A 17,668-nucleotide genomic window follows, 5' to 3' on the forward strand; every position below is an offset into this window, starting at 1 on the left:
CCGAACCCTCCATTCCACGAACTCAAGAGCCCCTTTCCTTCTGCCCATAAGCCAAGTACCCAAGTCCTCTCCTTCCAAGAACCCTGGCTTCTGCGCACCCCCATCTCCGCCTTGGGACCCGATGTCCGGGTCCCCTCCCAGCCCTCCCAGGGACGCGGGTGTCGGGTTCCTCCAAAGCCGCTGGCCCCGAGGGGGGTGGAACTCACGGATCCGGGGCAGATCCTGGCACCGGGGGGCTTACTCCGGCTCCGGCTCCGGCTTCGGGGAGCCGAGGACGGGGCGGGGCAGGCGCCGAGAACAGGTTAGACGACGTGACTCGGGCTGGAGGGAGGCGGGTCCCGCGCGGGAGGGGGAGCTGGGGTCGCCTCGAGCACATTGGGACTTGTAGTCCGGGAGGAGCAGGGCGCAGGCTGAGCCCTTCCCATCCGGATTCCCTCAGCCTGCGTCCCCGAGAGAAGGGCCGAGTCCGGAAACTGACCGCGACACAGTCACAGAGACCAGAGTCCGGGCGCCCGCCGCCCTGACCCACGCCTGCAGGTCAACAGTCCCCATGGAAGGATGTTTTGGAGTAGAAGGTCGGAGTCTGGGGGGGAGACGCTCGTGTTCCCCCACAGAGGGCTTTGCTACATCCAGAGTCTGGCGGGTCTCCACGCCCCAACCACGCCGTCTGGGAAAAGGGCGGTTTGGCTCTTTACAGGACTTCCCCAGCAACAGCGCGCAACATCGGAGGCTGGAACTACAACCCCCAGCAGGTTCCGCGACAGACACCAGGCACCTCCCCGCCTCGGGTCTTCTGGGAATTGTAGTTCGAGCGCCCACAGGGGCTGCGCCCGGCTGTCTCGCCCCCGCGCGGAACTGTCTGGAGATCCCCGGCGGAGAGAACGTTCGTCCCCTTCCCCGACCCTCTCCCCGCTCTGGGATGGGGGGGCGCCCCCAATCTGGAGCGGGATCCGAAATCTCCAGAGAGGGGGAGGGAAGGCACGCTGACACACCGACTAGGAATGCAGTCGGGTCACCCTGTCTAGCCGCGGTCCCGCGGCTCCGCCCGCCGCCCCACTCGGTGCGGTCCTTGTGGGGAGCCGCCTGGGCGCGGCCCCCAAAACTGCGGCCACGTGCCGCTGTTTACGCGCTCCCCGCGGCAGGTTAGGGGCGCCGGTCACGTCCTCGGTCTTACTCAAAGCCATCAGGGAGGTCCCCGACGCCAAAGACTGAAGCCTCGGGGACGTCAACACGCCCGAATGGATGCGCAGCCCCGCCCCCTGCCCGCCACGCCACGCCCCCTGCCCGCCACGCCCCGCGTCGCCCTCTGGATGCCCCGCCCCTGATCTCTAGGCTCCTCCCCCCGCGTTTCCCGCGGTGTCCGGAGGCGCCTCCTCTGGCTGGCTCGTCACGCCCTCGGGGAGAATTACCCCAGTCCTTCTTTTAACCACTTTGCCCACTCAAATTCTGATTTTCCGAGGTATCTGGGCCTCCCTAGGTAGAATTCTAACCCCGAAAGTACAGGGCTGCCGGCAAGACACTTACCTGTCTCTTTAAGAACTTCAGGCCCCTCGATCCTCCTGTCCCTTTAAGAGTTAGGGCCGCTCGGTGGGGCTGCCCCTTTAAGGCGACGTCGGAGCAAAGGATGTCCGAGAGGTGCGGGGGGCGCTCGCGGGACCCGGCGCGGTTCTAGTTCCCGCCAAGCCGCCAATCAGTTGCTTTCGGGAGCAGATTTTCTGGAAAAGACTTCCTCCTCGGTCGTCTGCTCGGCGCGAGTGGAAATGTTTCCCAGCTCTACTCAGAGAGCGCGCGGATCCGAGCGACACCCCCCGCGGCCCCGCGTCACATGGGCGCTCCCGGGCGAAGCCCCGCCCCCTCGGTCCACGTGGTCGGCGGCGGGGCTGGAGCGGCTCTGGCCGCCGGGTCTGCGCAGGCATGGGCCCCGGGATGGCGGGGACCCCGTCGGCCGGTGAGTTGCTTCGGGACGGGCCGACGGGGCCAGGGGGGTGGCTGGCGAGAGAAGGGGCGTCCAAGAATATTTGGACGGAAAAGGAGCCCCCCAGACACAGGAACGGCGGAGAGAGCACCCCCAGGGGGATGGTGCGGAAGCGCGGGAGAGGGTGCTCCGGGAGGCTGCGGGGCAGAGGAGCGCGCCCCCAGGGGGCTGAGCCAGTGGACGCAGGGACGCCTCGGGGGGACGGGCGGGCAGAGAGGGGAAACCAGGTGAAAGCTCGGGACGAAAGGCGTCCTGGGGGGCTAGGTTGGCAGGAGAACGTCAACGGACCCGCTCTCTTCCCGCAGGTGCTGCTCGCTTCTCTTGCCCCCCCAACTTTACAGAGATGCCTCCAGCCTCAGAGTCCACTCGTTTCTCCTTGGAAGTGTTGACGGGCCCGGATACGGAGCTCTGGCTTATCCAGGCCCCCGTAGACTTCGCCCCAGACTGGTGAGTGGCCCCAGGCCCCCTTCCGAGAATACTGCCCATCCCAGTGGCTGAACCGGGGGAAATCTGGGGGGACATTCCTAGGTATCCAGAAATGCTGCTTCTCAACTCCAGTCCCTTCATGCCTAAAGAATCTGATCAAGTTTCTGCCCTCCCCCTTTCTCCCTTCAGCCTCAATGGCCGACTGGTGCCTCTTTCTGGCTCCCAGATCGTGAAGGGCAAGTTGGAAGGCAAGCGGCACCGCTATAGGGTCCTCAGCAGCAGTGGCCCCCGGGATGGAGAAGCAACGCTGCTGGCCCCCTCAGCAGAGGCAGAAGGGGGACTCACCTGTGCCCCAGCCGCCCAGGGCAACCTAAGGATCTTTGAGGGTCCCCAAGACTCCCGATCGGGGACTGCCCTGCAGCCCATCCCAGCCAGCCCTGCACCACAGATTCCCCCTGGCCTGAGGCCCCGATTCTGTGCCTTTGGAGGTAGCCCACCAGTCACAGGGCCTGGATCAGCCTTGGCCCTGAAGTCGCTGTCCTCGAGGAAGAAGAAAAAGAAGAGGCACACGCCAGAGGCCTCAGTTCCTCAGGAGACAGTGAATGGACATGGGGACCCAGAGGTAGATATGGCTTTGGGGTCCTTGGAGAGAAATGTGGGAAAGAAGAAGAAAAAGCAACAGCTGAATGAACTGGAAGTGGTGGAGCCAGTGGCAACAGAGCCTGCATCTGAGATGCTGAAGCCGGTGGGGGTCCTGTGCCCATCCACCACCAAGAAGAGGAAAAAGAAACCCAAAGAGGCAGAAATGGTCCAGCCAGAAATGGGGATGCTGGAGCGAGAAGAAAAGGCAGAGCTGGAACTTGTGGTTAAAACAGAGCCTCTGGAAGAGACTCTCCTCTCCCCCCGCAAGAAGAAGAAGAAGCAGAAGAGGACAGAAGGGGCAAAGCCAGAGGAGGGGGCGGGCATTGAGGCTCAGCTGCAGGTGGAGGTGAAGCCAGAGGAGGAAACCCTTCCAGTGCCATCCTCCAAGAAGAAGAAGAAAGAAAAGGGGCACAACGTGATGATGGAGCCCAGGACTGAGACTCCGGAGCCTGAGATTCAGCCTCTGGAGCTCCATGGGGAGATGATGGCGCCTGACCTGCCGCTTGGGGTTGAGCCTCAGGCTGGGGCAACGCCAGCATCGGCGAAGAAGAGGAAGAAGGAAGAAAAATGGCAAAATGCAACGACACAGTCCGGGGCAGAGGAGGTAGCATCACAAGCAGTGGGGGCGCCAGATGGCCTGGAGCCTCACATGGCGCTAGCATCCCCCAAAAAGAAGAAGAAAGACAGAGGACACAAAGTGACAGAGCCAGGGACTGAGATGACTAACTCCCCAGGGGAGATGGTGGCGCTTGAGCTGCCAGGTAAGGGTGAAGCTAAAGCCAGCGTACATCCGGCATCCACCAAGAGGAAGAAGCAGCGGGGCCAGGAAAGCGGGGTGTCAGAGGCAGTACCCCAGGGGGACACACCAGAGCCACTGCTGGATCTGGAGCCTGGGGAAATGGTTCCCACAGGACGGGAGAAAAAGCGGAAAAAGAAGCTGCAGCCGAATCCTGTGTCGCTGCCTCTGGAGACCCCATGATGCAACTAAGAAAAGCTGCAGGTGCGCGCACACACCCAGCCATCAGAAGGCGAGCACCCCCTCGGGTGACTGTGCCAGCACAGCAGCCAGAGCCTGGGCCTGGAAAGCGCTTTATTTCATGAGGGTGTCCTGGCAGCGGGGTCATCTGGGAGCTTTCAGGAAGGGCTCGTGTAGGACATCGAACAGCCGCCGGGCCTGGGGGAGGGGAGAAACCTGACATTAAATGACCACTTGTGTGCCAGGTCTGGAGTGCACGTTTCCTTCTCCGGGTTTGGAGGGACACCAGGAACTGAGAAGTAGCCTAATCTGGACCCCGCCCCACACTGGCTTGAGGTCGAGCTGGTCCCCGCCCTCTCTGGGCCTCGGTTTTCCCCATTGGTAAGGAAGACATGCAGACTTTCTAGAGCTGTAGAGCTTTGGGACCTGTGGTTCCATTGATGGACTCATGCCTCAAGTCCATTCCCAGAGCTCTTACCTTCTGGGGCCCCAGGCCAGGACACAAGGCCAGATCTTCCCTCGATGCCGCGATGAGCTGTTCCAGAGACTGAGAAAGGGAGGGAGGGTCAGCACAGGTGAGCAGGAAACAGCCCACCCAGCTGATCAGGGGTCTGTGCCATCAGAGGTGAGGCCAGGTGGGGGGCCAGGAGAAGCAGGAAGGGTGGGAGGAGGCATGGAGGTGGAAGGAAATGGGTGGAGGGCTTCCTAGAAAAGGCAAGGGGGCAGAAATGCTTGATCAGGAATAGGGAGGGGGGGTGTTCCTTACCCCAAAAGTGGTCAGGAGGGTCTGACTGTCCGTCTTGTTGACCGACTTCACCGTGGTGAGACACTCACTCACCTGGAGTGGGGAGGAGGCAGAGGTGTTCGATGAGGACCTTTGTTTTTTTTTTTTATATAGAGGCATGTTTTCTTTCTCTTTCTTTCTTTCTTTCTTTCCTTTCTTTCCTTTCTTTCCTTTCTTTCCTTTCTTTCCTTTCTTTCCTTTCTCTCTCTCTCTCTCTCTCTCTCTCTCTCTCTCTCTCTCTTTCTTTCTCTCTTTCTTTCTCTCTTTCTTTGTTTTTGTTTATACATGCACTGGGTACAGTCAGAAGCGCGGGAGGGTGAGAGAATTCACCAGAGCCAGAGCGGAGAGCAGAGCAGGCAGAAGGATCGAAGTACACTGCTGAGGGGAGCAGCGGGCGGCAGGAGAGGTCTGCGCACCATGTGGGACCCTCCTCTGGTGGCCGGGGAGCAGCCGGGGATCGAACTGGCGCCGCAGAGGCCGCGGGCAGCTTTGCAACCCAGCGCTCAACCGCTGCGCCACCGGGGAGGCCCAGGACCTTTGTTTTTTTGACTAGAAGGTCACCTCAGAGTGACCCCCAACTAGCCAGGTGGTGTGGGTCACGTGGTGAGAAGACAAATACTTTCCATCTTGAGCAGGTTCTGCCCAGAGGAAGACTAGGCCCTGGCTCAGATACACTGCTTGCTCCCGGTGCATCTCTGGTCAGTGGCCTCACTACCCAGGACCTCTGCTTCAGGCACTTGGGGAATATGTTCTAAGACCCTCCCTCAGCAGATCACCCCATGGATACTCTTCCTGTGTGTCAACTGTGATGAAGGTTTATAAATTCATAAAGTAGGCACAGCCTGCGAATGTGCTCATTCGCTCAAACCATCTCTTTTCTTGTAGCATTTTTGGACCTTGGGTAACTGGAGGCACAGAAGGTGAGCCCGTTAGGGGGGACTACTGTATCCACCTCAGGGTGGCTGTGGGCACTGCCAGCACAGTGGGTGACCGTAAATCTCTGAATGACACCAAGTGGCCTGGGGATTGGCCGGCTCCGTTCAGATCCCAGTGCTGCTAGATCCCAGTTGAAGGGCGGTGGGTAAGCCCTTCCTTCCCCATCTCATGGGAGTTATCAGAATTGGGGGAGCAGGGGATAATGTGAACTAGGTTGTTGAGCTGATGTACCCAGCAGGGAGTTAGTTTCACACTTGGGAGCTGCTGACACAAGGCCTTGACTGTCCAGCAGGCCCAGCTATGTGACCTGACCTTAGAAGCCCCAGGAAATGCATCAAAGGCAGGGGCCATTGCTCTCCTGGGACCCCAGAGTACACCATTCAGTCAGCAGCTGCTCCCTGAGCACCCACTGAGTGATGGGTGGGGCTGGGGACCAGCAGAGACAGAGGCTGCCCCAGCCCTGCCTCCGGGGGCACCCAGTCCAGCGGGAGAGACAAGTCTCCTGGAGTGGGGGAGCCCAGTAGGGGCACTTGACCCAGCTTGGGGGTCAAAAAGAACTCCCAGGTTGAGAGCATCAGAGCTGAGATGTGAAAGATGGGGTTTCAGGAGAGGGAGCAGAACACACAGCAGGAGGGGGCTGGGCCTGCAAGGAGCAACAGTGCAAGGGCAGGGTGGGATGCAATTGGGCAGCATGTGGTGAGAGGACAGGGCTCCCCCTGAGGACGCTAGGAGCCCTGGGAAGACTTGGAGCTGGAGAGCAGGAGCAGCTTTGCTTAGGAAGACCCCCTGCTGCCCTGTGGGTGGAAGAGGGGAGACAGGAAGCTGAGGGTGGGCTGGGGTATGACCTGAGATCAGAACTGACTCAAGCCCCCCAGGAAGGAAGTGGGGAGCAGCACGGACAGCGAGACGAGGTGGCTCACCCGGGAGACGAAGTCCTGTTCCAGCTTCTCCATCAGGAGGTCTGCTGGCTTCTGCTCATAGGCCTTGTAGGTCTCCAGGTAGTGCCCGGCCTCCTCGGGGCTGGGGTGAGAGGGCATTCGGTCAGCGGGGTGAGGGGGTCACGATTTCCATTCACTTCATTACGGCAACAATAATTGCTGACACTCGGGCCTCCCTGGTGGCGCAGGAGGTAAAGACAGCGCTATCAAACTATCGACGGCAGCCACTGCAGCATGAGTTCCAGCCCTGCTGGCCAGAGAGCAACCCACATGGCGCAGCAGACCTCTCCTACCTCGCCCGCTGCTCCCCGCAGCAGTGAATTTCAGTAGATCTGCCTGTTCTATTTCTCACTCTGTCTCTGGGGAAACCTCTCACCCCCCCAAATCTCTGGCCTATACCCCAGTTCAACACAAAAAATACAGCTCAACTTCAAAAGAAAAGCAAAGGGCACTGATTATTGAATCTAACAGACATGACAGGATTTACTAATGGCTGGTAATTTTCACATCGGGCACTATTTTTTTGGACATGTCATTAGCTGTCTCAAAGGCAGCTGAAACAACTAACTTATTAAAAGGGGTGCAGGGCAAAGGAACTCAAGTTCATTGGCATTGGAAACTGTGGACCTTTTTTCTCTTCGGAATTTGAGAATAATGAGTGAAGTCAAAATAAATAAAGTATTTGTATTGAGGCATTTTTTGAGCCTTTGAGATCCAGCTAGTAAGTCATGCTGGCTGATGAAATGACAATTTCTAGTCTTGAAAGATAGACTCATCTTCCTAAGTTTACTTTTTCCCATGAGACAGACCTCGGTACTGTTGCCCGCTGCAGCTGACATGCAGGGATGGAGGCTGTCGTGTTCTGGACACCCCAAGTTAGCACCCCACGGCCAGCTCCATGATCTGCTTTGATTTTTGCCCTCTACGCTATAACCAGGATATCTTTCCACATCAGCTGACACTCCCTGACCTCCTTTACTTAATGATTGCAAACTGTGCCAGTTTGTAGGAAGACACAGAATTCCCCGGGTACGGGCCTGGCTCTGCGTTAGCCATTGTCCTAAATCCATGTGCAGAAGACTCCAAACTGCCCAAGAGATCCCATAAGGCAGCTATTATACAGAAGACCAGAGGAGTTGAGGCACGTGCTCAAGATCACAAAGCCAGAGGGTTGGAAGGGTAAGGAAACAGCAGCCTATGTGGATCTGACCCCCAGGGCTCTATCCACTGTGCTGCTTCCCATAAAATACAAGTGATCTTTACACCTGCTTTTGCTTCACCATACAAGTAATGAATAAATATGTTTCCAAGTTGTCAAAGAGTATAGAGATACACACCCTTAAGGAGGACAGAGATTACAAATACATTTTTCCTTGGGCCTAAAACTCCATTCCTGGGGTCCAGGGCAGAGGCAGACATGTTGCTGGTAAAAGAAAAAGACTGAAAACTCCCAAGTGATCACCCACTAGGGGGTCCTGACCTGGTCCATCCAGAGTGGATGGTGGATCCAGAAAATGGACTATTAAAACAATGAATGACCAAGTCACAAAAAGACATGGAGCCACCTTAAAGCACACCGCTAAGTGAAAGAAGCCAATCTGAAAAGGCCGCATACTGTATAGTGGTCTCCACGGGTAACCCCGCCTAGCCAAGGTGTGTGGTGGGTGGTACTATCTAGATTTGTGCAATTATACTCTATGACATTCACGTCTCCCTAAGTGACATGTGATTGTATACACACACACACACACACACACACACACACGCTGTGTGTGGATAGCATCTTTATTTTGCTTTTGACTTGTGAACGCCTTATGAACACATCACCTGTTCTTCAGCAAAAGAAAATCTGACCATTATAGTCAGGCATCATTTAACAACGGAAAAATGTGTGGACCTCCCTGGTGGCGCAGGGGGTTAAGTCGCACCACTATGAAGCTATTTGCAGCCACTGCAGCACAAGTTCGATCCCCACCCAGGGAGCTGACCCATCTGGCGCAGCAGACCTCTCCTGTCTCCCCGCTGCTCCCCTCAGCAGTATATTTCAGTAGATGCGCCTATCCTGCTCCCCACTCTGTCTCTGGTGAGTCCTTTCACCCACCATATCTCTGACCTGCACCCCAGCTCTTGTATACATAAGTAAATCAATCTTAAAAAAAGAAAAGAAAAATGCAGGTCAGGCAGCTTCATCGTGTGATCATCTTACTGCGGAAGTCTATTCCTACCCCAGGACAATAAAAATCTTTCCCCATTAGACTTCTTAACTCTTTCATTGCAGTTTTTCTTCTCATCTCTAGAATTCATCAGGATTTATGTGTGGTTTGTGGTGTGAGGAAGGGATGTCTTTTTTTTTCCCAGCTGGGAAGCCAATCTAAATGGTCTCTAGAAACCTAACCATGGGGAATGAATTAGTCAGCCAGATTGGATGTCTAACTCCTTAGTGCCTACCGTGGTCCAGGGAATTCGAGCTACATTACCCTATAAGATATTACGACCCTACTTTACAGCTGAAGACACTGAGGCAGAGAGAGGCTGTGCCCGGAGCAGGCTCACTTAGGGAGTCTGTGGGAGAAGGGAAGGGCTAGGATGGGAGACACCTCCCTCTCACCTCCAGGCAAGGATAAGGGTGCACTCGGCCAGGATGCACATCTTAGCCAGTTCCTTGAGGGCCTGCTGAGGATCTTTCTGGGTAGAGAAGAAAATCAGAATAAGAGATCGGGGCGAAAACAAGGAATTATAGCCTTAAAAATATATTAGTATAGAACTCCAAGAGCTCTTCACTTAAACAATACTCCCTAAACCCCTGTGGGTGCCCAGCCTACACAGAATGGAGACCTAGATTGTCAGGTGCCTTCCCAGGGCTCAGTCTGATGAGAGAGACAGACCCACCCCCAGACAATGATGACCCGGAGTGGCAGGGTTGAAGTGAGGGAGCCAGAGGAGGGTCTACCCTTCTTGGAGTGGGGAGGGAGAGCTTCCTGGAGGAGGAGACATTGAGCTGGGACCTGAAGGAGGATGAGAAGTGAAGGTAGCAAAAGAGAGCAGAAAATTCCAGACAGAGGAAACAGCATGAACAAAGGATGGGAGGAAAAAGAGGGCTGGAGGAATTGCAATTCTCTGGAGGATGGGAAATGAAAGCATGGTCACATGGAAGCCAAGAGGTGAGTCTGGAAAGCTGGGTGGGGTCGGACCATGGTCGCACAGGGCCTCATGGACCGTGGAGGGCACTGGGGAGCTGTGGAGGGGTTTTGACATCAGATCTGGGCCTTAGAAGGCCCCTCTGGCTGCTGCAGGGATGGGAAAGGTAGAGGCCGGAGGCCAAGAGACAAGGGAAGAGGCTGGGGCAGAGACCCAGAAGAGGGAGGAGAGAGGATGAAACACGCAAGGCAATTCAAGAAACATGTAGGTGGCAGAAGGCGGGAATAGCTGAGGGGGTGGAGAAGGAAGTGTTGGGAAATTTTGCAAACACAGGGTATTAGCCTCCTGTGTGACAAATGGTTCCCCACTGTTGTTTCAACCTGCGTTTCTCCTGGGAAGGGAATCCCCAGCCCATTTGGCTCCCTCCAGGCCATTTCACAGACGGGGCCAAGGAGCACAGGGGCAGTGACCCCTCCCTGCTTACCACGTCCACCTGCACAAGCAGGACCCGCAGGCTGAAGTTCTTCCCCAGGCTCTGCAGCCGCTCATGGATGTAGTCTGGGTGGAGGTGGTGGTAGCGGAGGCTGTGGGGGTGGGGGCGCAGGGGAGAGCCGGGATGGAGGGGGTCTCAGTCTCCCCAAGGCCCCACGAGCCCTTTATCACTCTCTGGAAGAGAGAGAGTGTGGACAGCACAGGTGCGCAGGCCAGCCAGGGTCTGAGGCTCGGAGAGGTTAAGTGACTTGCCCAAGGTCACCCGTCAAGGAGGGGGCGCATCAGGCACCAGCGCAAGGGCTGCCTGGCTCCGGCTCCCTGGTGGGTGGACCTGGCTTCTTTGCTGAGGAAGAGAAGAGATTTGGGCTTCGAGAATGAGAACCCTAGAGAGCGTGGAGCAGGCAATGCTATGCAATTTGGTCTCGGGAAGCAAGGCCCTTCCCTTGCCTCTGCTGTGGCCTCACAGGGTGCTGGCTAGAGAGGGGTGAGGCGGCATCTCCACCTGGGAACACCTCTCTAGCAGCGGCCAGCTCTCATGCCCAGGAAGGACAGAACTTAGGTGTTTCCTAAGTTCCCTCTTCGACTGTCTAGAGAGGGCCAGGCCCCCAAGTGTGGCGGGGGCGCTCACTCAAGTGGGTGGAGTGTGACGTTTCCATGGTTCATGTCAACTCTAGTGCCAGATGCCTGGGATATGAGAGACCAAGCCCCTCCTCCCTCAGACCCAGGCCTAGCCCTTCTGCTCTGCACTCCCCCAGCCAGGCCCACCCCCTCCCACACAGGGTCAGACCCAGCCCTGAGCCAGCAGGACCAGGCCCCAGCAGGCCTCCTCCCATAGAAAGGCCCACAGCATGGTGCATGCCACTCCTGGGTCTCTTGGGATGCCCTGGCTGGTGCGTGGGCGGCCCCTGAGCTTACCTGAGGAAGAGGGCACAGGTGCTCTGGCCCAGCACGTAGTCAGGAAGCACGTCCCCAAACTCCCAGGGCACGCTGCGCACGAACTTCAGCACAGGGTTGCCCCTCTGGGGAGGGAAAAAGGGGAACAATGCTGACTGTGGAGCCACCGCCACCCCAGGGTCGCCTCCACCCCTTCTCACCCCCTTCGCCCTCCTCCTGCCTTGCGCCTGGGTCTTCTCGAGCTTCACTCTGCGCCTGGGAAGGCTGGAATGTCCTCCCCATGGAGGACTGTGACCTAGGCCCTCCCCGCTCCAGGCCTGGATGGAAGACAGACCCTCCTGGTTCCTGGCACAGAGCGCCCGAGACGCTCGTCTCCTCCCATGTGGTGAGAGCACCGGCAGCACCCCTGGTTCTGACATCTGTCTGACCCCCCCATCCTGACGCCGGGCTCCCTTGTAAGCCCCTGATAAGCACACTAGGAGCAACGTCTGTTCACTGACAACGCTGGGCAGGCTCCTGGGTGGGGGCTGGTCACCAGAAAGACCAATTCATGATTAGGAGCTTGGAATTTTCCAGCCCTGCCCACCATCCTCCAGGGAAGAATGGGGGATGGAGTTAGGACGTGACCATGCCTACGTGAGGCAGCCTCCACAAAATCCCAACAGTAGGGCCTCCCTGGTGGCGCAAGGAGTTAAGCATCAGCACTATGAAGCAATCCGCAGCCACTGCAGCATGAGTTCGAACCCCATCCAGGGAGCTACCCACATGGCGCAGCAGACCTCTCCTGTCTCCCCGCTACTCCCCTCAGCAGTGGATTTCAGTCTGTCTGCCTGTTCTGCTCCCCACTCTGTCTCTGGTGAATCCTCTCACCCCCACACCTCTGGCCTGTACCCCAGTTCAAGTACAACTGCAGGACACCGGCTGGTGTCACAGAGAATTGCCTGGTGTGGAGAAAACCCTCCACATGTCTGGTGACAGAAGTGGAAATGACACGGGACACACACACACAGTGGGAGGAGCTGGGTTTTCCCTACACAGACAAAGGAAAAAAACTGGGCTTTCTTCCCTTTACAAAGACACAGATGGGTTCACTCGCCTGAGAGCTCATGGCAACTCCGCTGCTCGGCAGAGGTCAACCCCAGGCCTGAGTTCAACAGCTTTGCAATGAACAAATGAACCTGGGGACAAGAAATAGCCCCTTGGGCCTCCCTGGTGGTGCAGGGGTTGGAGACACAGCGCTATCAAGCAATTGCCAGCCACTGCAACAAGAGTTCAGTCCCCAGGCAGGGAGCTACCCACATGGCACAGCAGACCTCTCCTGTCTCCCCGCTGCTCCCCTCAGCAGTGTATTTCAGTGGATCCGCCTGTTCTGCTCCCTACTCTGTCTCTGGTGAATCCTCTCACCCCCACACCTCTGGCCTGTACCCCAGTTCTTGTATGCATAGATAATCTTCAAAAAAAAAAAAAAAAGAAAAGAAAAGAAATAGCCCCTTACTAGTGGTCTCATCCCCAGCCTGAAGAGTTGGGGTGTGATGGATTGAACGTGTCCTAAAAATTTGTGTGTTGAAATCCTAACCCAGATGTGGTGGCCCTGGGAGGGGCAGGGAGGGGATTCATTGTGAGGGCAGGGCCCGTGTGGGTGGGATGAGTATCTTTGTGCAAGAGGCCCCGAGGCGCCCCCCTTCCACCAGGTGGGCGCACACGGAAGACAGGCCCCTGAGCCAGGAAGTGAGTTCTCACTAGATCTAAATTTGCAAATGTGCAGGTGCCTTGGTCTTGGATTTTCCAGCCTCAGGAACTGTGAGAAATAAACTTCTTCAGCAAGGATATGGGGAAAGAGGAGCCCGGAAATGCCCCTGGAAGGAATGTAAATCGATGCAGACATTCTGAAAAGTGGCCTGGACCTTCCTTAACATACTGAAAAGTAAGAACCACCATGCAACCAGGACTCCCACTCCTGGGCCTCCCTCCTAAGAATCTAAACCATTACCTGGAAGAATCGGAAGCTCTAGATGTTTGCTGCGGCATTACTTACGCCAACAGAGAAACGGAAGCAACCTATGTGCCCACTGAGAACTGAGTGGGTCAAGAAGATGTGGCCCATCCACACCATGGGATGAAATCCAGCTACAAGGAAAGATTAATGTTGCCATTTACAGTAAAACTTGAGGGGAATATAGGGCCTCCTCTGTGGCGCAGTGGGTTGAGCACAGTGCTGTGAAGCTGTCTGCAACCTCTGCAGCATGGGTTTGATTTCTGGTCGGCCAGGGAGATACCCACATGGCACGGCAGACCTCGTCTGCCTTGTCTGCTGCTCCCCTCAGCAGTGTCTTCGGTTCGTCTACCTGTTCTGCTCCCCACTCTGTTTCTGGTGAATCCTCTCACCCCCCACACACACCTCTGGCCTGTATCCCAGTTCTTGTATAAATAAAAATAAACCTTTAAAAAAAAATTGAGGGGAATATAGGAAGGGCAATTAGAAAGATGGGGCCCCCCCGGTGGTGCAAGGGGTTAAGTCTCAGCACTGTGAAGCTGTCTGCAGCCTCTGCAGCAGAAGTTCGATCCCCAGCCAGCCAGGGAGCTGACCCACATGGCACAGCAGACCGCTCCTGTCTTGCCTGCTGCTTCCCCATTCTTTTTTTTTTTTTTAAAGATTTATTTATTGGGGCCTCCCTGGTGGCACAAGGGGTTAAGACACAGCACTATGAAGCTAACCCCAGCCACTGTAGCATGAGTTCGATCCCCGGCCAGGGAGCTGACCCACATGGCTCAGCAGACCTCTCCTGTCTCCCTGCTGCTCCCCTCAGCAGTGTATCTCAGTCAGTCTGCCTGTTCTGTTCCCTGCTCTGTGTCTGGTGAATTCTCTCACACACACACCCCTGCCCTGTACCTCTGGCCTATATCCCAGTTGTATGCATATATAAATCTTCAAAAAAAAAAAAAAGAAAAAGAAAGTCAGATAACAGATTATCTCACGTATATGTGCAATATGAGGAAGTAAAACATAAATGAAGCAAACGAAACACAAACAAATGTGTGGACATTGATAATGAAACTGAGGTTATCAGAGCCGAAGGGGTTAGGGAGTAGGAGTAAGGGTGTAATGGATGGTGGTGGGTGTTTTGATTTGTTTTTGATGTTTTGTATTTTCCCTTCTTTGCTTTTTCTTTCTAATAAAAAAAAAGTAAAAGTAACTAAGAAAGAAATTTCTGGTGTGTAAGACACCTAGTCCACGGGATGTTTGTTACAGCAGCTCAACAGGACTGAGACACAGGCCTGTGCAACCCCCGCATAGTAGCTGAATGTGCGACTGGATGAACGGAGGAGTAAACGTGCTGCCAAGAGCATGACAGCCAGAACCCCCTGCCCACCGCCAAGTCATCCCTAAACACTCTTTCCCATCACAAGGCTCAAAGTCCCCATTCTCTACCTGTACCCCCACCTCACCTGCCGAGGGCTCACAATGATGCTGGTGGATTTTGCCCCCACTTTGGGGGCCTGTTTGGGGGTCTCTTCTGCCAGGGGTTCTGGCCCCGTGGGTCGGGTGGCTACAGCCCCTCCAGGAGGCCCCGAGATGGCGTACTCAGCATAGCTCTGAGGGGCTGGCTGCGGCAAGCTGTCCGTGGTGGGAAGGCTGCGTGTGGATTTGAATAAGGGCTTGGCCTGTGGGGAGAGATAAGAGGGAGGGAAACATTCAAAATGTGAATCGAGCCCCTTCTCCCCACCTCTTGGATCCCTATCCTGGTACAGCCAGCCCCTCCCTCCCTCTCTCTCTGGCCACAGCCATCACCTTCCCAGTCTGTCCTTCACCCCAAGTGCCCTGAGTTGGCTCCTGCCTCAGAGTAAGCAGAGCAGTCACCTTAGCAGGAGACTCTTGAAAAATCTGTCTCTGGCCCCTTGCCTCAGGGACCTCACCTCCCACTCACCCTCTACTCCACCCCTGCTTTCTCCATTCCCACTGGTCTTGCTCAAGCATGCAGGCACTCTCAGACCTCAGGGCCTTTGCCCTCTCCTCCCAGATGTCACCAGATCATCCTACACCTCATCCTACACATCCTACACCTATCCCTCTATTTGTGCCAAGATTTCACCTCCTCAGAGAGGTCCTCCCTTGACCCCACGAGCAAAGGTAAGGCTTCTCCCCACCACACCCAGTTGGTGGCAGCTGGTATAGACGTGTGATGCTTAATGACAAGAACAAGTCTGAGAACTGCATCTCTGGGTGATTTCATCATTGTGCCAACGTCACTGAGTGCAGTTATGCAAATGTAGATAGCACAGCCTGCCACACAGCTAGGCTACATGGGTCAGCCTGTTGGGACTCTGCCACATAATACGGTCTGCGGGTGACTGCAAGGTGGCAAGGGAAGCGTGACTACTCAGCAGCCGCCAACTGTATTCCTGTGGGACGAGACCTCGGTGCTGCCCGAGCCTCTCCAATTTACGGGAAAATGGCAAAAGTGCAGACTTCTTTTTAATTGCAAAATCTTCTAATTCTTAAATGTCAGCAACAAATTCTTTTCTTGCAAAGACCAAGGTTCTGCCACATCAACTACATCCCAGCCACTCACTGGCTGCCACTTTGCAGCCTTAGCCTTCTGAGAACCACCCTGACATTTTATAGACAAGGAACTCGGCCACTGTTACCCCAAGGTGACCCTGGCCTAACATTTCCTAACCCACATTGTGGGCTCCCCATCTCCCAGCCCTACCCCGGGAGGAGGGGCCTCATCCTCGTCCAGGGGGATGATGAATTTCTTCCTTGTGGGTGGCCCTGCGGGCTGGGGAACTCCATCTCTGTCCATGCCGAGGTTCTTCTGGGACCTGAAAATAAAATGTGGCGGCAGGGAATGAGTTCGGTGTCTGCATCCCCATTCCTCTCAAAGGAAACCCCTTTCTTACATCCACTCCCCCCCCCCGCCCCCCAAAATGCCGTGCTTCCACAGCGTCCCTCGCAAACACCCAGCACACTTGGTTCCATAAAGCCCCGCCCCAGTCGCACCTGCACCTACGGCTCGCCCCGCCCTTTACCGGTCCTCAGGTTCCATCCCCCCAACTTCGGTTTGCCGGCCCAGCGGGGTCCCCAGTCCCCGAACCTCCGTCCACTCAGCCCCCAGGGCGCGCACCTGGAAGCCCCCCCTCTCGCTCCAGCTCGAGACGCTGCAACGTGATTGGCTTCCGCGCCTGCCAATCGCCACACGGTCAACTGCCCCTCTCGCCCCAGCCCTGCGGTCTCCGCGCCGCGGCCAGGTAGCGGCCTCCTGGGCCCTCAGGCGCCGGGACGACCGGTCGGGGAATCGAGGCGCCCACCGCCAGCGCGGCCAGCGCGGCCCCAGACCTGCCGCACTTCCGGCCTCTCTAGCTCTCCCGCCCTCACCGTTTCCCAGCAGGGTAGAGCATAGAGAGGGGCGGTCTCCGCGCGGCGCTCTATGGTCCTGGAGGACCGCCGAGGTTTGCGTTGGAGACAGCGGCGGGTCTAGCCACCTGCTTCTCTACCTGCTACCCGGGCCAGTGCCAAGGCCATTAATGAGCACGGTTTGCCTGCCCTGACTCCGGGCAGGGCTCCGTGGAGAAGAGAGGCTCAAACTAGGTCTCTTTTGTTTGGGGTCTGAATCCCAGTTGGGCCAGACTTCGCCTCGGTTTCCCCAATGACTCATCCATGCCCTGTATAGACCCCAAGTGCCCCCTTGTTCCCGGGCCGGGGCCGGTCAGCGGGAACCAGCGACAGCCCCGCGCTGCCCTCCCGGACCTCACAGCCCAAAGGGCCAGAGGGACCCCTTCTCACGCAGTGACGGCCCAGAACGGGCGATGCCCTCCGGGGTTTCTATCCGAGCACCGAGGGCAGGGGGCGGGGTGGGGCAGGATAGGGACAGGGCGACCTCACAGCCCGAGGGCTGGGAAGGGCTTCCTGGAGGAATGGACATCGCCGAGACCCGGGTGATGAGTTAGTATTAGTCATTTCCTGAAAGGATAGTATCACACTGTTCTAACTTGGAACTCCGATTACTAAAGAGAGAGAACATATTTTTGTGAGTTTATTGGTCTTATATATTTTGTCTTCTGTGAATTGCTTGCTCATATCCTTTGCTCATTTATTTTTAAATAGGGCTGTATGCCTTTTTGATTACTATTAATTTGTGGAAGTCCTTTATGAATTCCGATTCTAATTCTTGGCTATATATATTCCAAATATTTCCTCCTAGCTTGTATTTGTATTAGCTTTGTTTACGCTCTCTCTACGTGTAACAACCCACCTTCGTGTTCCAAATTCCCATATGTACACAGGTCAATTTCTGACATTTCTATTGTTTCCTGGGTCTCTACACGACTGTTTCTTGCCTCCCCACCATACTGCTTATTCTGATATATTTTGTTATCAGACAAATCTCCCCTGTTCTGTTTCAAAACATTCTTTTGTTTGTTTGTTTGTTTGTTTGTTTGTTTGTTTCAAAACATTCTTGTACATT

General features: G+C 56.0%; 2 protein-coding genes across 2 annotated transcripts; one reads left to right on the forward strand and one right to left on the reverse strand.

The window, feature by feature from the left end:
- Nucleotides 1–1,825: 1,825 nt before the first annotated feature.
- On the forward strand, nucleotides 1,826–4,142 carry POLR1G (RNA polymerase I subunit G; the record flags this gene model as incomplete). The annotated part of the gene is given in 4 exon segments (XM_084257380.1): nucleotides 1,826–1,904; nucleotides 1,907–1,948; nucleotides 2,281–2,422; nucleotides 2,591–4,142. Coding segments are annotated over 4 exon segments (1,695 nt in total). The 3' UTR covers nucleotides 4,023–4,142.
- Nucleotides 4,118–16,407, reverse strand: ERCC1 (ERCC excision repair 1, endonuclease non-catalytic subunit). The gene is made up of 10 exons (XM_084257382.1): nucleotides 16,328–16,407; nucleotides 15,914–16,025; nucleotides 14,649–14,864; nucleotides 11,223–11,326; nucleotides 10,300–10,399; nucleotides 9,286–9,362; nucleotides 6,660–6,759; nucleotides 4,786–4,857; nucleotides 4,498–4,566; nucleotides 4,118–4,217 (listed from the first exon to the last, which is right to left on the reverse strand). The coding sequence occupies exons 2-10, from the start codon at nucleotides 16,004–16,006 to the stop codon at nucleotides 4,164–4,166; spliced, it is 885 nt and encodes a 294-aa protein (XP_084113508.1). The 5' UTR covers nucleotides 16,007–16,025; nucleotides 16,328–16,407; the 3' UTR covers nucleotides 4,118–4,163.
- Between the last annotated feature and the right edge of the window lie 1,261 nt (nucleotides 16,408–17,668).

Source organism: Talpa europaea (genome assembly GCF_964194135.1).
Source record: "Talpa europaea genome assembly, chromosome: 16".
NCBI lineage: Eukaryota > Metazoa > Chordata > Mammalia > Eulipotyphla > Talpidae > Talpa > Talpa europaea.

Excerpts from the sequence above, each read along its gene's own strand:
- ERCC1 (XM_084257382.1), bottom strand. The coding sequence starts at position 16,006 with ATGGACAGAGATGGAGTTCCCCAGCCCGCAGGGCCACCCACAAGGAAG. Across the intron at positions 14,865-15,913 it reads ATGAGGCCCCTCCTCCCGGG|GCCAAGCCCTTATTCAAATC; the intron begins GTAGGGCTGGGA and ends CTCTCCCCACAG. Across the intron at positions 11,327-14,648 it reads TCATTGTGAGCCCTCGGCAG|AGGGGCAACCCTGTGCTGAA; the intron begins GTGAGGTGGGGG and ends TTCCCTCCCCAG.